At 44.1% G+C, this 18,411-nt stretch overlaps 1 protein-coding gene across 7 annotated transcripts in view; it reads right to left on the reverse strand.

The window, feature by feature from the left end:
* The window catches only part of PLEKHG1 (pleckstrin homology and RhoGEF domain containing G1), a 265,171-nt gene that overhangs the window by 75,508 nt on the left and 171,252 nt on the right, over positions 1-18,411 (reverse strand). For all 7 annotated transcript variants that reach the window (XM_074397280.1, XM_074397278.1, XM_074397277.1 and 4 more), the window contains exon 3: positions 5,077-5,174. In XM_074397280.1, coding sequence (XP_074253381.1) covers positions 5,077-5,174 — 98 coding nt within the window. The remainder of the gene's footprint in view (positions 1-5,076; positions 5,175-18,411) is intronic.

Below are 18,411 nucleotides of genomic sequence, written 5' to 3' on the forward strand. Positions count from 1 at the left end.
GGCTAGCCATATGAAAATACCAGTTTAGATCTCCTACCATACACCATGCCTGCATCAATGATAGGCATATTAAGGACAAACATGAAAGACAAAATTTTAAGACTTTCAGAAAAAAAAGGAGCATATTTATGATCTGAGATTGGAAACCTTTTTTTAAAACATAAAACTTAGATACTATCAAAAGTATACTTAGTGTAGTTGAACTTATACATCATACAATTTATTTTCTTTGCTTTTTTTTTTTTTTTTTTGAGATGGAGTCTTGCTCTGTTGCCCAGGCTGGAGTGCAGTGGCATGATCTTGGCTCACTGCAACATCCGCCTCCCGGGTTCAGGCGATTCTCCTGCCTCAGCCTCCTGAGTAGCTGGGACTCCAGGTGCATACTACCACGCCCAACTAATTTTTGTATTTTTAGTAGAGACGGGGTTTCGACATTGTTTTACTATGTTGGTCAGGCTGGACTTAAGCTCCTGAATTTGTGATCCACCTGCCCCAGCCTCCCAAAGTGCTAGGATTATAGGCGTGAGCTACTGTGCCCAGCCCACAACTTATTTTCAAATAAACCACAATTAAAGTTAAAAAGTATGTCTCGTGGTAGGAGATATTTCTACCTCACATAATCTGCAAAGATACTAGCCAGAATTCATCAAGATCTCCTATACAAGAAAAATAAATATCCCAGTGGAACAATGTGTAATGGATATAAGCCAGAAAATTGCAAAAGAGAGCAAAGTGGCCAACAAGAAAAGATGCTCAATCTTAACGCAATTGGCAAAATGCAGAGACAGATCATCCCCAATGGATATTACATAGCAGAGCTATGTACTATGAACTAGAGCTATAAATCCCCAAAACAATGTTGAATGAAAATAAGCTGTAAGTTGGCACCATGTATGCCATATTTGAAACAGGTGAAAGCATGTGACTTCTTTTATTTTTTGAGACAGGGTCTCACTCTGTTGCCTATTCTGGAGTGCCGGGGTGCCATGATAGCTCACTGCAGTCTCAAACTCCTGGGCTCCAGCAATCCTCCTGCCTCAGTCTCCTGTGTAGTAGGACCGCGGGCATGTGCCATCATGTTCTGCTAATTTTTTGATTTTTTATAGAGATGAGATCTGGCTATGTTGCCCAGGCTGGTCTCAAATTGCTTGGCTCAAGCAATCCTCCCACAGCATGTTACATATTTTAAATAAACACTTGTATGTCTAGGGATGGCAACAAGACCATGCTTGGGAATGAAACACCAAGCTTTGGATAGCAGTTCCAGGACAGTTGTGTACCAAGCCAACTTATACTGGCTTGCCTGAGCCAATTCTGCTCATCTCTTCTTAATTCCGTGTTCAACAATGTTGTGTTAGTAACTTGAAATCTGCTGTGATGGGTGTTTATACCACAGAAATCAGCACGCCTTACAAATTCCAGATCCGAGCTTCCCTTTCCCCACGCTGGAGGACTGGTTTACCAACACACCAGTGTGCCATTCTCCACAGAGCGGCATGTGACTAGGAAGGGTATGTAAGTGGATTCAACATTATTTGAAATGCCTTCATGCATCCAACAAGTTTTAAAGCAAATATAGCCCAAAGACAGGAGTAATATGATAAATGAGCCACGCTCAACTCTTCCACAGAATGTCTTTCTGAGCTTTTCTGTATTTTGGAAATCTTTACTGAAAAAAGAAACCCAGTCAGTTGAATTTTTCAGGCCAGCATAATACCATTTCTTTATGTCCTCTCTAATTTTAGATTTCAGTCTTATCTAGTTGGCCACAATATTATAGTATTTTGAAAAACTTGGACCTGAACTAATAGGAGTTGAAATTTATTATTTCAAGCTCCAGCCATAGATTTGAAATCGATACACCCATTGATTGGTTGAATCCAGGAGGCAGAGGCTGCAACGAGCTGAGATTGCATCACTGCACTCTAGCCTGGGTGATACAGTGAAACTCTGCCTAAAAAAAGAAAGAAAGAAAGAAAGAAAGAAAGAAAGAAAGAAAGAAAAGAACAGAGTCGTGATTCAGGAATATAAATCTCAGTCATCCAATTTCCGCAGACTGGGATCCATTGCAAAGATCTCTTCTTGCTAACTCGTTCACTCATTCATTCATTCATTTATCTGAGACAGAGTCTCACTCTGTTGCCCAGGACGGAGTGTAGTGGTACAATCTCGGCTCACTGCAACCTCTGCCTCCCGGATTCAAGTGATTCTCCTGCCTCGGCCTTCCAAGTAGCTGGGATTACAGGCATGCGCCACAATGTCCAGCTAATTTATTTTTGTATTTTCAGTAGAGAGGGGGTTTTGCCAGGCTGGCCAGGCTGGTCTCAAACTCCTGACCTCAAGTGATCTGCCCACTTCGGACTCCCAAGGTGCTGGGATTAGAGGTGTGAGCCACCGTGCCTGGCCTCATTCTTACCTTTCTTTAAATTAGGAGACACATGAAGATTTAAACTCCAGGATTAAAAGCCTCTCCTGGAGCAAGCCACAACTCCATGAAACATGCCTGAGAAGCAGGGCTCTACTCTGGCAGGAGGGCACATGGCTAAATGCCTGGGGTTTGGAGTCAGAGAGGCTCAGATGCTGCATATGAAGTGAAAATGCATCTACTGCTCTATGGCCTCTGGCATGGAGCAAGCACTCTATAAATATGTCTTACCATCAACTCACAGCCAAACCACAGAAGACCTAGGCCAGGGGCCTCCCGGGACCTAGCCCTCTTGCCTCTTTCTGGGTTACAAGGCATTAGTGGGCTCTGAAACTAGAAACTGCAGGGGCGCACAGGATTTTATCATCAGTGACCGCGCCATGGGGGCCGGCTTTCACACCAGCATATTACAAGTAGTCTCTGGATCCTCTAATTCAGTTTGTATGCCCTTTCTCTATTTTCTGTTTATTTTGTTTAGTTTATCTAGATTGTGTATCTCAACCACGGCTGCACTTTCTAAACACCTGAGGACCTTTGCAAAATTCTGATGTTCTGTCCTCACCTCGACCAACGAGTCAGAATTTCTGGAGGTAGGATCCAGTTTCCCAGGTGATTCCAGTGTACAGCCTGGGCTGAGAAACACTGATGCAACATTAACAGACTTTTTCAAAGCCTAACTGAGTCAAATGAAAAAAGTGCTGTTGTAACACTGATACTTCCTACATCCTAGGCCAGGCGTCCCCAAACTACGACCCGCGGGCCGCATGCGGCCCCCTGAGGCCATTTATCCGGCCCCCCCGCCACACTTCAGGAAGGGGCACCTCTTTCATTGGTGGTCAGTGAGAGGAGCACAGTACGTGGCGGCCCTCCAATGGTCTGAGGGTCAGTGAACTGGCGCCCTGTGTAAAAAGTTTGGGGACGCCTGTCCTAGGCTTTCAGAATGAAAGAAAAAGGCGTTTCAAATCAAGGAATATGTCTCCCAGAGGCCAGGCTTGCGCGAGGTGTTGGGATTCAAGGGTGGCCAAGGAGACGTGAATCCTGCCTTCAAGGAGCTCACATTTAGCAATTTCAGTAAGCCGAGATGGGTAGGACCGAAGCGTGCATTTATAGCTGAGTCGCAACATGACAGGGCATTGCAGAATGTGATGGGAATTCACTATCACAAAACCAAGAGCATCACTGGCGTATATGTTGGTACTTCCTCTGTGCTGGCACTTTCAGTTTATCAGGTCATGGGAGCTTCACCACAACCATAGGAGGGAGATTTTCCTACTATTTCCATTCCTTCCTTCAATAAACGTTTGGATGCCTCCTGTGGGCCAGATGCCATTTCAGACATTTGGACGGTAACAGAGCAGACTCCTGTCCTTATGCAGCAAGTGTTTTGTGAGTCAGGGCGGAGAGGAAAGAAACAACAGGCACAATGTAAAAGTCAATCAGATAGCATGCTAGAAATTGATGAGTGCCATGAGAAAGAGGGAAAGTGGAGGAGGTAAGGTATGTGTGGAGACTCAGGGAGCCTCAGCGAGAAGGATTTGAGCAAAGACTTGACATACCCGAGTTAGTTCATTTCATTCCATTTAAAGATTCACCCAACACATACAGGTGGCTTTGCTGGGATGCAAACTCACAGAGGTTGAACACCAGCGTCTGCGCTCTTAACCAGCCTGCTAACTCGTCCATCCATCCTTCTGTCCATCTGTCCTTCCTTCCCTTTTTCTTTCTTCCTCTCTTTCTCCCCTTTCTACCCTCTTCCTTCCTTTTTTCTTTCTCTCTTTCCCCCTCCTTCCTCCCTCTCTCTCTGTCTCTTTCCTTCTTTGATGAAGTCTAGCTCTGTCACCCTGGCTAGACAAATTGCAGTGGTGTCATCTTGGCTCACTGCAACTTCCACCTCATGGGTTCAAGAGATTCTCCTGTCTCAGCCTCCTGAGTAACTGGGATTACAGGTGTACGCCACCATACCTGGCTTATTTTTCTATTTTTAGTAGAGATGGGGTTTTACCATATTGTCCAGACTGGTCTTGAACTCCTAACCTCAGGTGATCTGCCCACGTCAGCCTCCCAAAGTGCTGGGATTAAAGGTGTGAGCCACCATGTACCCCCTAAGTTTTCTTTCAAGAAGCATTAATATAATAACTTATTTATTCACTGTCTTGTTTACTATTGTAATTTTCTAGCCTAGTATCTGCTACATACTTACATTTTTAATTAACTGATTGAAATTACCAATTCAATTGAATTAATATGTCATGACTTGAAGTATGCATTGTATGTTTACTGTGTCCAGCCCACTCCCCAGGTAGAAGAAAAGTTATAGAAAATCCAGTGTAGCTGGGGATCCTGGAGACTGAGCAAGTGTATATTCTTAGATGTCCTGTTCATGTCATGTTGCAGAAAAAAAGATGTCACTGCCCCGCCAGGGCAAACAAGTTTCTTCTGAGCCAGGAGGAGGGAGAGAGAGAATATGGAATACACATGAGACACACAGGGAAATAAAGACGCTCCTAAGTAGAAAGCTTCATGGCACAATAGCCCACAGCAACGTATGAGGCTGAGTCAGGGGTTACAGGTAAAGTTTTCTTAGGCTGCATTCATTTGAGAAATTTTTATAATGTTTCTATGTAAGAACGATCTTTTGAATATTAACTTACCTATTGAAGTGGTAGATATCCTGTATGTTTCCAAAAAGGGCTGATATTTCTTCGGTCCCCAGGAGTTTTGTTTGGTCCCTGATGCAGTCAAGGTAATCCTATGAGATCAATGAGAAGGATGCCTTAAACACTCCTGTCCTTTCCAAGTCATCTTTAATTATGCCCACTGAATCTTTAATACCCGTTTCAAGTCATTATTATACTAATGTGCTCATAAACTCTGAGAGTACACAGTTGCTCTCTTATTACTGGCCCTAATACTCACCTATTTATAGAATGAAGAATTTTAGCAAAGAGGAAGAGTGTGGCATGCATTCTTTTTTTGTTTGTTTGTTTTTGAGATGAGTCTCGCTCTGTTGCCTGGCTGGAGTGCAATGGCACAATCTCAGCTCACTGCAACCTCCACCTCCCAGGTTCAAACGATTCTCCTGTCTCAGACTTCCAAGTAGCTGGGATTACAGGCTGCGCCACCACACCCAGCTAATTTTTGAATTTTCAGTAGAGGTGGAGTTTCACCATGTTGGTCAGGCTGGTCTCGAATTCCTGACCTGGTGATCTACCCGCCTCAGCCTCCCCAAGTGCTGGGATTATAGGCGTGAGCCACCATGCCCGGCCTGAGTATGGCATACATTCTGTCTACCTCCAAAATATATTAGCGCTTCCCTAGGTGGGTGCTACAACGACCATCGTGCCAGTTATGTCAGTTTTGGCAAAACCACATTGTCTGCTGTTTCCTTGACTGATGTGTATGATTAAAAACATACTTTAAAATTCATATAGTGAAAAACCAGAAATAAAAATTCTGAACTGACAGAACTGTTTTAAACATAACCTCTAGGTCACAGAACTATCTGCTGTTAAAGTATAGAAGCAAATTCTTTTTTCAAATACCAACTTACTTTTCTTTTTTCTTTTTTTTTTTTGAGACAGAGTTTCGCTCTTGTTACCCAGGCTGGAGTGCAATGGCGCGATCTTGGCTCACCGCAACCTCCGCCTCCTGGGTTCAGGCAGTTCTCCTGCCTCAGCCTCCTGAGTAGCTGGGATTACAGGCACGAGCCACCATGCCCAGCTAATTTTTTGTATTTTTAGTAGAGACGGGGTTTCACCATGTTGACCAGGATGGTCTCGATCTCTCAACCTCGTGATCCACCCGCCTCGGCCTCCCAAAGTGCTGGGATTACAGGCTTGAGCCACCGCGCCCGGCCTTACTTTTCTTAAGTGAAAAAAATAAGCGTATAACTTATTTTGCTCTCTGCTATGCTGTGTTAATGAGCCCGAAAAACTCTCCATTGATTTTGTATGTTTTAACATAGAAACAGCTCCCACACAAATCTGCCGCGGATTCAGACCTGTAATGGGTTAAACTGACGTGGCTAAGAAGCGATTTGAACTGCTGAGAAAGGGGAAGGCTGCTTTCTGCCCCTTGTGTGCTAAAGAGTTCATAACTGAGTGTTCCCCTTTCCCTAGCAAGACTTGAAAAAGGATTCTGCAGGAGGCAAGAAAACAAGAAAGAAAAAAGTGAAAACAGCTGAAATAACGTAAAATAAAAAATAAATACAGTCCTTGCCCTGGGCTGAACAATGAAGTATGGCTCCTTCCCAAAGGTAACAGGGTGATCTGCAGCATTTAGAGGAAGTAACCTTGTGAAAAGTCAACCAGACCATGAAAACCCCAGCACACAGCCACATTCCAATGTCCCACAGCAAACACAGTCGTATTTAGATGAGGCTAGAGAAAGGAGAAGCTGAAATGTCAGAACCATCAGCTAATTGTTTCTTACACCTTCTATTAATTCACCTTCATTCTCTCACGTTCTTTAGGTTCCTTCAACGCAAAACAGGCAGGGCTTTCATCATAAACTTTCTCAAGTAGCACATTTCACAGTTTGCATCAAATTAGGTTTCATTCTAGTTCCTTCATGCTAAAATCACTGTCACACATGAACCGATGTTCATAAACCTTTTTCGAAACAAGCTTGTGGTAACAGCTTTTCTTCTTAAGAAAGTAGTCACCTCAATAACGAACTAGATTCAAAAAGTTTAAGAGTAGCTGGCATTAAAATCCCCAAACAGCTTGGCCTATTCCCCTTACTGTTATACATGGAACAATCCTAAGAGCTTGGGTACCTGCAGAGGACAGACAGACCCAAATAAGAAAAACAAAAGGAGCCCAGGACTGCAAGAATAGTACACTGTGAACAACACATAAAACCTATAATCCTGCAAAAATAAATAAATAAATATATTCATTGAGATTTCTGTTAGATTACACATGGTGCAAAGGGATGGACTGACAACGTGGAGTGAATGCTTGTATTTAATAGCAGCTTAAGAGTCTGCTGGACATTTTGGCATACTGTACACGAAATTAAGAAGGTGAAACAGAAGGATGTGGATGGGCACTAGCCACACCAATGTGGCAGGATGAGGGGCAGGCAGAGGTGACAGATGCAAGCCACGACATTGACCTGGCTGATTTCAGAGGCTCCGCAGTGGGGCTTAAAGAGAGAATGAACAACCCTTTCTCTCACTTCAAGTGCGAAGCTTGCTCATTTGCAGAAACTTGATACTAAATTCTTCATGTGAGAGAAAGATTGAGTTAAGGGGCTTAAAGAATTTCATCTGGGGTTAGAGACAAAGAACCATGGCCTGAATCCAACAACTGATGGCCCCTCTCCAGCTCTAAGAGTTTCAAAAATCTCTGACTCTACGGTAGAGAACCTAAATTTTAAAAGTTGCTTGTTTTCAGAAATTATTGAGAAAACAGACCGTGAGGAGTCCACATTTTTGTAGACCACTCTAGAAAAACAGATCAAAGTTGTATGGTCATAACTTGCTCCCCGCACTGATCAGAAGTCTTTTAAATTTGATACTTTAAACCTAGACTATTTCCTGAAAACTACTGTGGCATGCCCTGCATTTGCAGCTGTAATCATCTGTAGCCAAAATGAGTGGTTCGAAGCTCAGTGATAATAACAGTTCATTCTGTGCTAGAAATGACAGAGTAAGGACACCAACAAAATTTATTAGAGCCTGTCATGCTGCTTATTAATTTTATTGGGTTTTATGTAAACACCTGTGGTTACCCTACTGTTAACAGCTATGAAGCACCAATTTAAATCTTTTGCACTGAGGCCGGGCGCGGTGGCTCACATCTGTAATCCCAGCACTTTGGGAGGCCGAAGCAGGTGGATCACGAGGTCAGGAGTTCAAGACCAGACTGGCCAACATGGTGAAACCCCGTTATCTACTAAAAAATACAAAATTAGCTGGGCATTGGTGGCTTGTGCCTGTAATCCCAGCTACTTGGGAGGCTGAGGTAAGAGAATTGCTTGAACCAGGACCCAGGAGGGGGAGGTTGCAATAAGCTGAGATCACACCACTGCACTACAGCCTGGGCTGCAGTTTGAGAGAGATTCCATCTAAAACAAAAACAAAAACAAAAACAAAACACTTTTGCACTGAAAACAATTACTCTCCAAAAGGATCAATGAATTTACTCTACTTTGGTGAGGGAAGGAGCAGAGAGTTAACACACAAAAGGGGCTTTTCACCATTTGAATGATTTTCTGTGATTTAAAATTTCCTCCATTTATTTTCTCATCAGTTTATGTCCTTAAGATCTCTACCATTATAAGATTTGCACACGAGGGTCCTCCTCTAACTTTTTCATTCCTTGTAATGTCTGTTATTGAAATATCCAAGCAGATACTGAATCTGACTTGGTCCTATTCAGATATGGGAGGTGGGCAGGGCCGATTTGCAAACTGTTCGCTGCTGATCTACACGGACAGAAGTACAGACATCAGGTGAGCACGCAGAACTCTTTACAGTAGTTTACCAAATGATTTAATATCTGTTGAACCTAATAATAAATTTGTGCTTGTACTTTATATATCTCACTCTTCCTCTAACTTTTCTAGTATTCATTTTATAAAGTGTCTTTTACAAAAGAATTCGGCCTGACAGATGGAAAGAAAACACACACATTTGCCCCTCACCATGGATAGTTTGCAAAGCTCTGATCTACATAACCATCCAGAAGCGACATGCTGTAGAGAGAATTGAGACAGAAGGCAAATTCAGCGCCCTTGGGAGCTTACCTTATTTCTATGAGATCCCAGAAATACTTCAGTTAATGGCTCCTTCACTTCCCTTTTTCCTCTGATATCACATTAAAATGCTTTTTTGCTTGTTTGTTTTTGAGAGGAAGTCTTGCTCTGTCACCCCGGCTGGAGGGCAGGGGCACAATCTCGGCTCGCTACAACCTCCAACTCCCAAGTTCAAACAATTCTCCTGCCTCAGCCTCCCAAGTAGCTGGGATTACAGGTGTGTGCCACCATGCCCAGTTTATTTTTGTATTTTTAGTAGTGATGGGGTTTCACCATGTTGGCCAGGCTGGTCTTGAACTCCTGACCTGGTGATCCACCCACCTCGACCTACCAAAGTGCTGGGATTACAAGGGTGAGCCACCATGCCCGGACAAAATTTTTTAAAATTACAGTCTATTTAACATGATAATGAGAATAAACTATATTAAGAGATAGTTATTTACAGTTATAATGTCAAGCAATACTTCATTTCCTTTCTACCTGTTTATTCTTCTCTTATAGATACTCCTGTTGTAGACAGAGAATGAAAAAGATTCTGTTTCTAAATCTTTTTGCTCACAGTCCAGAATCCTACCTAGTGGTTTCAGGTTTCAGCCTTTTTGGTCTAGCTTCTGTTGTTAGCACTTCCAAATGCCAAGCCCTTTAACAGACTCTTAAGATTTTTTTGTCTTGTTTTTATTTTGGAGAAATATATATATATATTTTTTGAGACAGCCTCGCTTTTTTGCCCAGGCTGGAGTGCAGTAGCATGATCTCAGCTCACTGCAAACTCCACATTCTGGGTTCAAACAATTCTCCTGCCTCAGTCCCTTTGAGTAGCTGGGATCATAGTCTTGTGCCATCATACCCAGCTAATTTTTGTATTTTTAGTGGAGACAGGGTTTCACCATGTTGGCTAGGCTGGTCTTGAACTCCTGACCTCAGGTGATGCACCTGCCTCGGCCTCCCAAAGTGCTGGAATTACAGGCATGAGCCACTGCGCCTGGCCCTGGGAAACAATCTTTTTTCATTTCTTTAACTTCTCTACCTTTTCTAGAAAGTAGTCTGTTTATCCAAAAACTTGCCTTCCAAATTTCACGTATTACATTGGGATGCCTCTGAAGCTAGAAAAAATTACATGTGTATAGTAATTTACAGTTTAAAAGCACAGTAACATTCATTTATACAAACCTTCCTCCCATCCTTTTATTTTGAGGATGTAAGAATGTGTGCCAAGTGCTGTTTTACAAGCTAGGAATTAAAAAAAAAAATGAATAAAACACGATCCCTTCCCCCAGAGCTCCCTGTCTAGTTGACGAGCCAAGTGTAAACAAATAAATAGAATACAGTGTTTTGGCAGCAAGACTGATAAATATTCAGTACACAAGAGAAGGCAAGAAAGGCGGAAGTGGTCAGTGCCAGGGAGGGGAGAGGCTTCACAGGGGTGGTGAGGGTGGAACTGAATCTTGAAGGATGGAGTTCTCAACACAGAGAAGGAAGGAAGGAGACAACATCCAGGAGGCCAGAAATGGGTAAACGAAAGCACAGGGTAACAAGAAGAGCATTAAAAGAAGTTGAAAAGGGCTAGATTTCAGGCCAGATTTGCGGCCACGTCAGGGTTGAGACCAGCTGGACAGAGTGGGGCGTGCGCCTGCACACAGAGACCATCAAGGGTGGGGCTGCACTACTAGACGGGACTAAGTGAGGGCCGGTAATGCAGAACCTTCCATGCTACACAGCTGGTGGTAACCATCAAAGATGGTTCTATCATCAATAAAGAAAACAGGGCTGTGCACGGTGGCTCACACCTGTAATCCCAGCACTTTGGGAGGCCTAGGCGGGTGGATCATCTGAGGTCAGGAGTTCAAGACCAGCCAGGCCAACATGGTGAAACCCTGTTCCTACTAAAAATTCAAAATTTAGCCAGGTGTGATGATGGGTGCCTGTAATCCCAGCTACTCGGGAGGCTGAGGCAGAAGAATCACTTGAACACAGGAAGCAGCGGTTGCGAAAAAAAAAAAAAAAAAGAAAAGAGAATAGGAGAGAAGCTGTAAAGCTGCTTGGGAGGCTGGTCAGGTGATGCATGCAGCAGCACTGGTATCCCCAGATCAGCTCCTAACCCTGAGTCAGGTGGAGAGGAGAGATATCTAATGGGATGTGGAGAATAAGAGAAAGCAGGGAGTCCAGGATGACAGCCATGGTTGAAGTAACTGACCAGCCATGTGGGCTTTCGGGGGAAGGAAGTCTGGGGTTCCTTTCTCTTTGTCGTTTTTCTTCCCAAGGAGGAAGCTGCTGTTTCACCAGCTCCCAGCAAAGATGTTTTCTTATCCACTGCGGCATGAGCGAGTTAACGTCAATGAGTACCTGGGGACCCATCTGTCTCCTCTTCCTTTTGGTGGTAGCATGGAGAGAGCTGGGCTGCTCCCTCTGGATACAAGGACCCACTGGCTTCTCTCCTCTGATTTACCTTCCTAGGTGGCTGGTGAGGTAAAGCCAAGCCAGGGCCAGCTCCAGCGGGCCCCATCTGCAGAGGCCTGGGCAGGGCTGTTCTGAGGGTCAGTACCCGCTAGACTGGACCTCTTCACACCCAGATGAAATGTTGAAAGGCATCTCTGCCTTTTGTGGTGAAAGGAGACAGGCCTGCTTTTGGCCTAGTTAATCCAGAGCATAGGTTTTCATGTGCTCAGCCTGGCTCATTTTGCTCTTGCTAGGGCCCGAGCTCTAAGAAGAAATATGCATTTGATTTTCCAGCCATCGTCTTTTGCACGAAGAGTACCCTTAGAGAACACTGTGACTGTTAAGATACTGGTTCAGGGCCAGGCGAGGTGGCTCATGCCTGTAATCTCCCCACTTTGGGAGGCAGAGGCGAGCAGGTCACTTGAGGTCAGGAGTTCGAGACCAGCCTGGCCAATATGGTGAAACTCTATCTCTACTACTATTAAAAAAAAAAAAAATCTGGGCATGGTGCAGAGCACCTGTAATCCCAGATACTCGGGAGGCTGGGGGCAGGAGAATCACTGGAACCCAGGAGGCAGAGGTTACAGTGAACCGAGTTCATGCCACTGTGCTCCAGCCTGGGTGACAAAGCAAGACTCTGTCTCAAAAAAAAGAAAGCTCTTGTCTCCACCATGTAAGTCATGCCTTTCTTTCTTTCTCCTCTGGCTTCCACCATGATTGTGAGGACTCCCCAGCCACGTGGAACTTTTTGAGTTCATTAACCTCTTTCCTTTGCAAATTAAAAAAAAAAAAAAGATACTGGTTTAGAGTCACAGGTCCCTGAGCAAATCCCCACTCATGTACTTTCTCTTCCTGTTTCTAAGGGAACTGAAGAGAAGGTGGCAGTGGTCTGGGGGTAAAGATAACATGTCAGTTTTGGACATGTTAAGACTGGGGTGACTGAAGGATATCTCCAAGGAGAGGGCTATTAGGACAGCGTCAATGACCTCTGTGGGGGGCGGAGATGCGGTGGAGGGGGTGGGGGGTGGAAGTCTCCATCTCTGCAGTCATGAACTCCAACTGTCAGCTGTGAGAAGATGGTGACTTCGAAATGTTCTTCCAGGCTTTGGGGTCCAGGACCACATCCAGTGTGTGGCCACGAGGAAGCAGCTTCAGAGAATCCCAGTGCCAGCAAGTTGCAACCTTGGCAGCCCCAGCACCAATAAAAAGGCCTCCCCTCAGGGAGCCTCCTATCTCAGGGGGAACACCGAACAGCCTGTATTAATCTGCTTTCACGCTGCTGATAAAGACATACCCAAGACTGGGAAGAAACAGAGGTTTAACTGGAGTTACAGTTCCACACGGCTGGGGAGGCCTCAGCGTCATGGCGGGAGGTGAAAGGCACTTCTTGCTTGGTGGCGGCAAGAGAAGATAAGGCAGATGCAGAAGCAGAAACTCTGAGAAAACCGTCCGATCTCAGGAGACCTCCCCAGGTGGGCCGGGGAAGGAGGAAGCGTGGCATCCTCAATGAAAGTTCAAAGCAGCTTCTGTTGCCAGGATCAGTTTTCCTTTCCATTTTCCTAATTTATGATATAGAGGCTGATCTTACTGGTAATGTGTGGGACTCTGTTAATGGCTCTGAATAAAAAATCGCATGGTTTCAGCCTCATTTACCACCTATAATGCTTGCAGTACATAAACCATCGGTAAAAAATGTCACGAATGGCCTTCTTGTTAAGCGGTGACAGATGATACATTGCCTGTTCAGTCCCTCTATTGTTTTCCTACTGCCTCCCGAAAGCAGGGAGAGCTGGGAGTTTTCTCACAGTGAGGAGATGGGCCAGGCAGGCCTAGGAAGGGGCAGGAGGTGGCAGCTCTTCCCAGAAAAAGAAACTTGGAACAGGAATTCTGTTAAAAATAGAAACGCTGAGTAGAAAGAGAAATACATCTTTGCTTAAAGACAGGAATATTTGTTTGGTTTTCCCCTAAAGACTTTAAGCAAAAACACATTTATGAAGAAGATATTAAGAAATAGGCATTGTGTTAACATGCTAAAGTTCTTAAAGCAGCTGGATGCTCACCTTTTCTACACTTCTGACAATCATCACAGAAATCCGTTGTCTTAGGCCAGGTGCAGTGGCTCACCCTGTATCCCAGCACTTTGGGAGGCTGAGGCAGGCATATCACCTGAGGTGAGGAGTTGGAGACGAGCCTGAAACCCTGTCTCTACAAAAATACAAAGATCAGCTGGGTGTGGTGGCGCACACCTATAATCCCAGCTACTTAGGAAGCTGAGTTAGGAGAATCGCTTGAACCTGGGGGGTGAAGGCTGCAGTGAGCAAACATCGCACCACTGCACTCCAGCCTGGGCCACAGAGTGAGAGTCTGTCTCCAAAAAATAAAAAAATTAAAAAATTAAAAAATCAACTGTCTTGATTTACTTCATGGTGATGTCATTTATTTATAGACTTCATATGGATGTGTATTTAAATGTAGTGAAACCCAAAAACGTTATCATAATGGAAAAGCAATTTGGTATAAACATAAATACTAAAATTAGTTCCTTGTATTATCTTTCAGTATAACAATTAGAAAAGTCCTTATAAGAGGCCTTTTTACAATAATAAAGTAGCAGAAAAACTTAATTTTCTGTTGCCTTAAGTATTTATTTTCAAAATTCCACTTAAGAGTTTCCAAATTACACTGACAACATTCTCATATGCCAAAGTGCTCCTAAAACTGAGATCTGTAGACATGGCCATGAAGAAGTCCTGACTGTTGTGGACTGAAATGTCTTTCCATACTTATTTGCAACCTCCCATTACGGTTTTTTCTATAGTGTAAATCTTTACTGTTTTTAGCTACCAAAATAAAAAAGCAAAGCATTCCTGAAATAATCTATGTGCTTTTGAATAATGCACGAAAATACAAAGTCTTTGAAGACTTTGTTTTTTTTTTTTGTTTTTTTTTTTTTTGAGACAGAGTCTTGCTCTGTTGCCGAGGCTGGAGTACAATGGCGAAGTCTCCACTCACTGCAACCTCTGCCGTCTGTGTTCAAGTGATTCTTCTGCCTCAGCCTCCCAAGTAGCTGGGATTACAGGCACCCGCCACCACACCCGGCTAATTTTTGCATTTTTAGCAGAGATGGGGTTTCACCATGTTGGCCAGGCTGGTCTCGAACTCCTCACCTTGTGATCCACCCACCTCGGCTTCCCAAAGTGCTGGCATTAGAGGCATGAGCCACTGTGCCTGGCGAAGACCGTGTATTTTAAAGTTTTCAAAATGGGTCACCACCGTGTTTACCAGAATAATCCCCTGGAGTAAAGACCAGCATGAGGCTGCAGTGGACACAGACTAGGTAGAGAAGTGACACGAGTTTATTAACCACTCTTTTGAGAAGGATCCCTCCAGCTGACTTCCTTTCCTACAACTCTCTCTGTTTTCATTGTCATCAGGTTAATTTTACATAGCGGGTTTTCTTTTTTTTCTTTTTTTTTTTTCTTTTTTTTTGCCTTTTTTCCCTCTAGGTCCCAGACCAGGTAAAGAAGCAAACAGACACAATTAGACGTGGCAATAATCCTTAAAGTGGAAAATGGGAATGCTTGGTGAGGTGATGAAGGGATGCAATGTCTTGGCAACACTTTAAGCATCCGAAAATAAACTGATTCATCTTAATTATCATCAGAGGACTGCTGGTGTAATTTGAAACATGATGATTACAGAAAATTAAGGAAAGCCCAAAGGGTTTTTAATATGGGGGAAAAAGATCAGTAAAGTAAGCGTACATTATTACATAATCTGAATTTTAACTCCTCACTGCTATTTATCATTATTATTGCTTTTTCTTTCTTTTTGTTTAGAGACTAGGTCTCTGTAATCCAGGCTAGAATGCAGTGGCATGATCATAGCTCACTGCAGCCTCAAAATCCTGCCTTAAGCGATCTCCTGCCTCAGCCTTCCCAGCAGCTGGGCTATAAGCACACATCACCACACTGGGCTAACTTTTCCACTTTTTTGTAGCAATGGGGTCTCACTATATTGCCCAGGAGACTCCTAACCTCAAGTGATCCTCCTGCCTCAGCCTCCCAAAGCGTTGGGATTACAGGCATAAGCCACCACACACGGCAATGATCATTATTATTTTAAAGTTTATTGCTAGGCGCTGAGCCGCCTGCTTGATATTTGTTCTCTCATTTCATCTTCACCACAACCCTAGTAGGTGTGTCCCATTAATCCCATTTTCCCGGAAACTGAGAAAGGCTCAATCACTCTGCTGAGGTCATACAGAGAGTAAATGCCTCAAGTCATGCTCAAACCAGGATCTGCTGACAATATCCTGGGCACTGAAACCCTGCACTGTTTATACCTTAACACAGTATATTTAAACAGGAGGAGGACTTTACTGCTGATTAATTTTTGAGAGTTAAAGGTAATTTGTATCAGGTGTCAGGTAGGAGCTAACCAAAAAAAGGCACCCTGCTGGGTATGGTGGGTCACCCCTGTAATCCCAGCACTTTGGGAGGCTGAGGCAGGCGGATGACAAGATCAGGAGTTCGAGACCAGCCTGCCCAACATGGTGAAACCCTGTCTCTACTAAAAATACAAAAATTAGCCGGGTGTGTGCCTTAATCCCATCTACTCGGGAGGCTGAGGCAGGAGAATCACTTAAACCAAGAGGCGGAGGCTGCAGTGAGCCGAGATCCTGCCACTGCATGCCAGTCTGGGTGACAGAGCAAAAAACAAACAAACAAAAAACAAAACCAGTCACCCTGATTGACTAGGCACCTCCCACCTGCCAGGATCATCACAGGCTGTGTCTGAATTAGGATCCGTCCCTGTTACACGTGGTACCCACTGCTTTCATGTTTTCACACATATACACTACAGGGTATGTTTTCCAACAGCCAAGCACGCCGGCTCTCAACCATCCGCCACGTTCCCTTCAAGACTGGCTTGAGAGTTCTCATCCTTCCTTCTCACCAACACATAGCTCTACACTCCTTTCCCATTTCCTGCCAGCCACCCACAGTGGGTCACGTGTTCCCTCTTTATGGACAAGTCTCTTTGCACAGAAACACACGCCTTCCCCAAACCAGTCACGTGGAGTCAGTGCAGATGCATTCCCTCAGCTCTCTGAGCACCATGCTACTTTCAAGTAATATGAAATTATTACACAGTGGGAAGTCTGGAAAGCAGAGTGTTTTGGTGCTAGAGAATTAGAAATCATTCTGAAATGAAGACAAATAAGGAATGAAGAGAAGGATGGCAGTTCTGAAGACAGCCCTCAAAGAGAAACGCTCATGTACTGTGATGGAAACGTCCAAAGAGGTTCAGGACCTGCGTGGAAGAGCATCCCCACTGCGGCCAACAGATGAAAAAAAGCTCACCACCACTGATCATTAGAGAAATGCAAACAAAAACCACACTAAGATACCATCTCATGCCAGCCAGAATGACGAGTGTTAAAAAGTCAAGAAACAGACTAGGTGCGGTGGCTCATGCCTGTAATCTTACCACTTTGGGAGGTCAAGGCGGGCAGCTCACTTAAGGTCAGGAGTTCAAGACCAGCCTGGCCAACATGGTTAAACCCTGTCTCTACTAAAAATACAAAAATTAGCCGGAAATTGCTTGAACCTGGGAGGTGGAGGTTGCAATGAGCTGAGATTGTGCCACTGCACTTCAGCCTGGGCAACAGAGTGAGACTCCGTTTCAAAAAAAAAAAAAAAAAAAAAAGAAAGAAAGAAACAGATGCTGGCAAGGTTGTAGAGAAAAAGGAACACTTTTACACTGTTGGTGGGATAAATTAGTTCAACCATTGCAGTGATTCCTCAAAGACCTAAAGGCAGAAATACCATTTGACCCAGCAATCCCATTACTGCAAAGAAATATAAATCCTTCTATTATAAAGATGCATGCATGCGTATGTTCAATGTAGCACTATTCACGATAACAAAGACATGGAATCAACCCAAATGCCCATCAATAATAGACTGGATAAAGAAACTGTGGCACATATACACCATGGAACCATATGCAGCCATAAAAAGGAACAAGATCACGGATGGAGTGGGAAACCATTATCCTCAGCAAACTAATGCAGGAACAGAAAAGCAAACACCACATGTTCTCACTTGTAAGTGGGAGCTGAACAATGAGAACACATGGACACAGGGAGGGGGACGACACACACTGGGGCCTGTTGGGAGAGGGCGGGAGGAGGGAGAGCATCTGCAAGAAAAGCTAATGAATATTGGGCTTAACACCTGAGTGATGGGTCGATCTGTGCAGCAAACCGCCAGGGCACATGTTTACCTACGAAGCAAAATGCACATCCAGCACATGTACCCCAGAACGTAAATGTTGAAGAAGAAGAAAAAAGCATCCCTATCACTGTGGCTGGGTGATTGTGGAAGGTGTTCTGACACTTCAGGTGTGTGTGTGAGGAAGAAGCTTCTTAGAGTAACTTCTGACACACACATTTGTGTGCACCACAGACAATCTGGGTTTTTATCAGGGCTGTTCTCAGGTCATACATGAGTTCTGCATACCACTTTAATACACTGACGGCTTAATAGGCTTTACCAAACATCAAAATGCCAATTGATTTCTGCAGGAAAAGCATTTCCCGTTCACAAATCAAATAACAACCCACACTTCACCCGAGGACTCTTAATTCTAGTGAATAAGAAATTTTGATATAAGGACACCAAGTAAGAGCCCATTAAAACAGGTACAGCAGGCTGAGCGTGGTGGCTCAGGTCTGTAATCCCAGCACTTTGGTAGGCCAAGGCAGGTGGATCACCTGAAGT

Source organism: Saimiri boliviensis, chromosome 4 (assembly GCF_048565385.1).
Source record: "Saimiri boliviensis isolate mSaiBol1 chromosome 4, mSaiBol1.pri, whole genome shotgun sequence".
Classification (NCBI taxonomy): Eukaryota; Metazoa; Chordata; class Mammalia; order Primates; family Cebidae; genus Saimiri; species Saimiri boliviensis.